Source organism: Galendromus occidentalis, unplaced genomic scaffold (genome assembly GCF_000255335.2).
Source record: "Galendromus occidentalis unplaced genomic scaffold, Mocc_1.1 scf7180000077180, whole genome shotgun sequence".
Taxonomy (NCBI): Eukaryota; Metazoa; Arthropoda; class Arachnida; order Mesostigmata; family Phytoseiidae; genus Galendromus; species Galendromus occidentalis.
In genome coordinates, this window is record NW_003805168.1 from 9,476 (window position 1) to 11,510 (window position 2,035).

General features: G+C 49.7%; 1 protein-coding gene across 1 annotated transcript in view; it reads right to left on the reverse strand.

Moving 5' to 3' along the window:
• Positions 1 to 531: 531 nt before the first annotated feature.
• LOC108863981 (uncharacterized) overlaps positions 532 to 2,035 on the reverse strand; it is a 4,618-nt gene continuing 3,114 nt past the window's right edge. Inside the window, exon 3 of the mRNA XM_029110947.1 lies at positions 532 to 1,738. Within this exon, the coding sequence (XP_028966780.1) occupies positions 532 to 1,738 (1,207 nt within the window). The remainder of the gene's footprint in view (positions 1,739 to 2,035) is intronic.

The window sequence follows — 2,035 nt, forward strand, 5'->3', positions numbered from 1 at the left end:
CCGGTACTCAATTTCCAAGGGAAAAAGAGCTCATCCTCATCATACGGGCACGACGACCCCCTCATCGCTTTTCTACAACTCCCGAGAACCCACCCCTGAATTTTCACGGCGATCGGTTCAGGCGTTTGTGAATTTTGCGAATTTCGGATTTTTCAATTTTTTCCGAGTTTTCGGATTTTCGTGGGTGGAGCACTCAAATAATTTTTTTAAGGTAGAAGGACTCATCGCATCGGAGAACTGACCCCCCTATAACCACCGCTGGATCGCCCAGAACACGCTCCTAAATTTTCACGACGATCGGTTCAGCCGTTTTCGAGTCTATAGGTGACACCAGACAGACAAACAGACAAACAGACAGACAAACAAACAGACATACGTTTTTATATATATAGATGATCAATCGAGCGGGCGTTATGACCGGGCACCCGCTTCGCGTGTATGTTGTCGTATTCCTGTTACTTTGACCTGGCTCCGACGTTTTGTTGAGTGGTTTCGCTGGTTGGGTTTGTTCCCTCGTTGTTCTTTGAGCTCTTAGTCGTCGCTGGACCAGAAGTTTGGCCGTTTTGAGTGGTCCCGTGACTCGTCTGTGCTTTTCTTTCGGCTTAAGGCGTCCGCTATGAAGTTTGTTTTGCCCCTGATGTATTCCACTTTTATCGGGTACTGTTGAAGAGCGAGCCGCATCCGTTGAAGTCTTTTGGGACAGGCATCGAGCGGCTTGTTGAAGATGGTTTCTAAGGGTTTGTGGTCCGTCTGTATGGTCACTTCCCTGGCGCCGTATAGATACTTGTCGAATTTCGAGCATGTGGTGAGGATGGCTAGACATTCTTTTTCGATCGTTGCGTATGCCCGCTCGGTACTCGTGAGCGTATGCGAGGTGAAAGCCACTGGTTTGTTGTCCTGTAACATTACTCCTCCTAAACCGAAGTCACTGGCGTCTGTTTGGATCGTGATGGCTTTCTCCTGATCGAAATATGTCAAAGTTGGTGCTCTAGTGAGTTGATCCTTGATCCTTTCCAAAGCTTTTTGTTGTTCGGACTGCCAGGCGAACGTGTACTTCTCGAATTGGGTCAACTTCCTGAGAGGCTCCGTCATGTCCGAAAGATTCGGCAGAAACTGTAGAAGGTAGTTCACGCATCCGAGGAAGGTTTGTATTCCTTTGACGTCGCCTGGGGGTTTCATTTCTTGAATCGCTCGTACTTTGTCCGGGTCTGCTTTGAGCCCCTCGCGGCTGATGATGTGGCCCAGGAACCTGACCTCGGATTGGCCAAGTCTCATCTTATCTCTGTTGAATTTGAGTCCGATTTCTCTTGCCCGTTGGAACAACGCCTCCAAGTTCTTTAAATGGTCTTCTCTCGCGTCGTCGATTGTCTTGCCCGATCCATATACTAATGTATCGTCGGCCACCACGATGACACCTTCGAGCCCTTCGTATGCTTGTACCTGTCGTTTTTGGTACTCCTCCGGTGCGCTCGCGATGCCCTGCGGGACGCGCCTGTATCGGAACCTGCCGATAGGTGACCAGAACGTGGTCAGGTCAGCGCTTCGTTCGTCGAGCTGCATTTGATAGAGTCCGTCCCGAGCATCGAGCACTGAAAAAATCTTGGCGTTCCTGAGTTTGTGCAAGGACTCGTTCAATGTTGGCATGGGGTACCTCGGGCGTTCGATGACCTTGTTCAGATGGTGGGGGTCGAGACATATTCGGAGTTTTCTCCCTTCCCGTTGTACGGGGACTATGTTGCTTTTTTTTTTTTTGAATTTCTTTATTAAAGCAATGAGTGTGCACTCGGACACACTCACTCAGGGTCGAGAAACCGGGAACTGGGAAAGGGCCGAGGCCGCCATCCCCGATTATTGCGTCCGGTTTCCCCTCCTCACTCTATCTATTTGCCCTACCGGCCGTTCGTCTTATCCTATCCGTTCCTTTCTCGCAGAGCTTTCCAAGTGCGCTCAGGATTTTCCCCGGCTTCTTTTGTTGATGGTTTCTTTCTTCCTCATAATATCATCCAGAATTCTCGTGTTTCGCTCCCATTCTGCC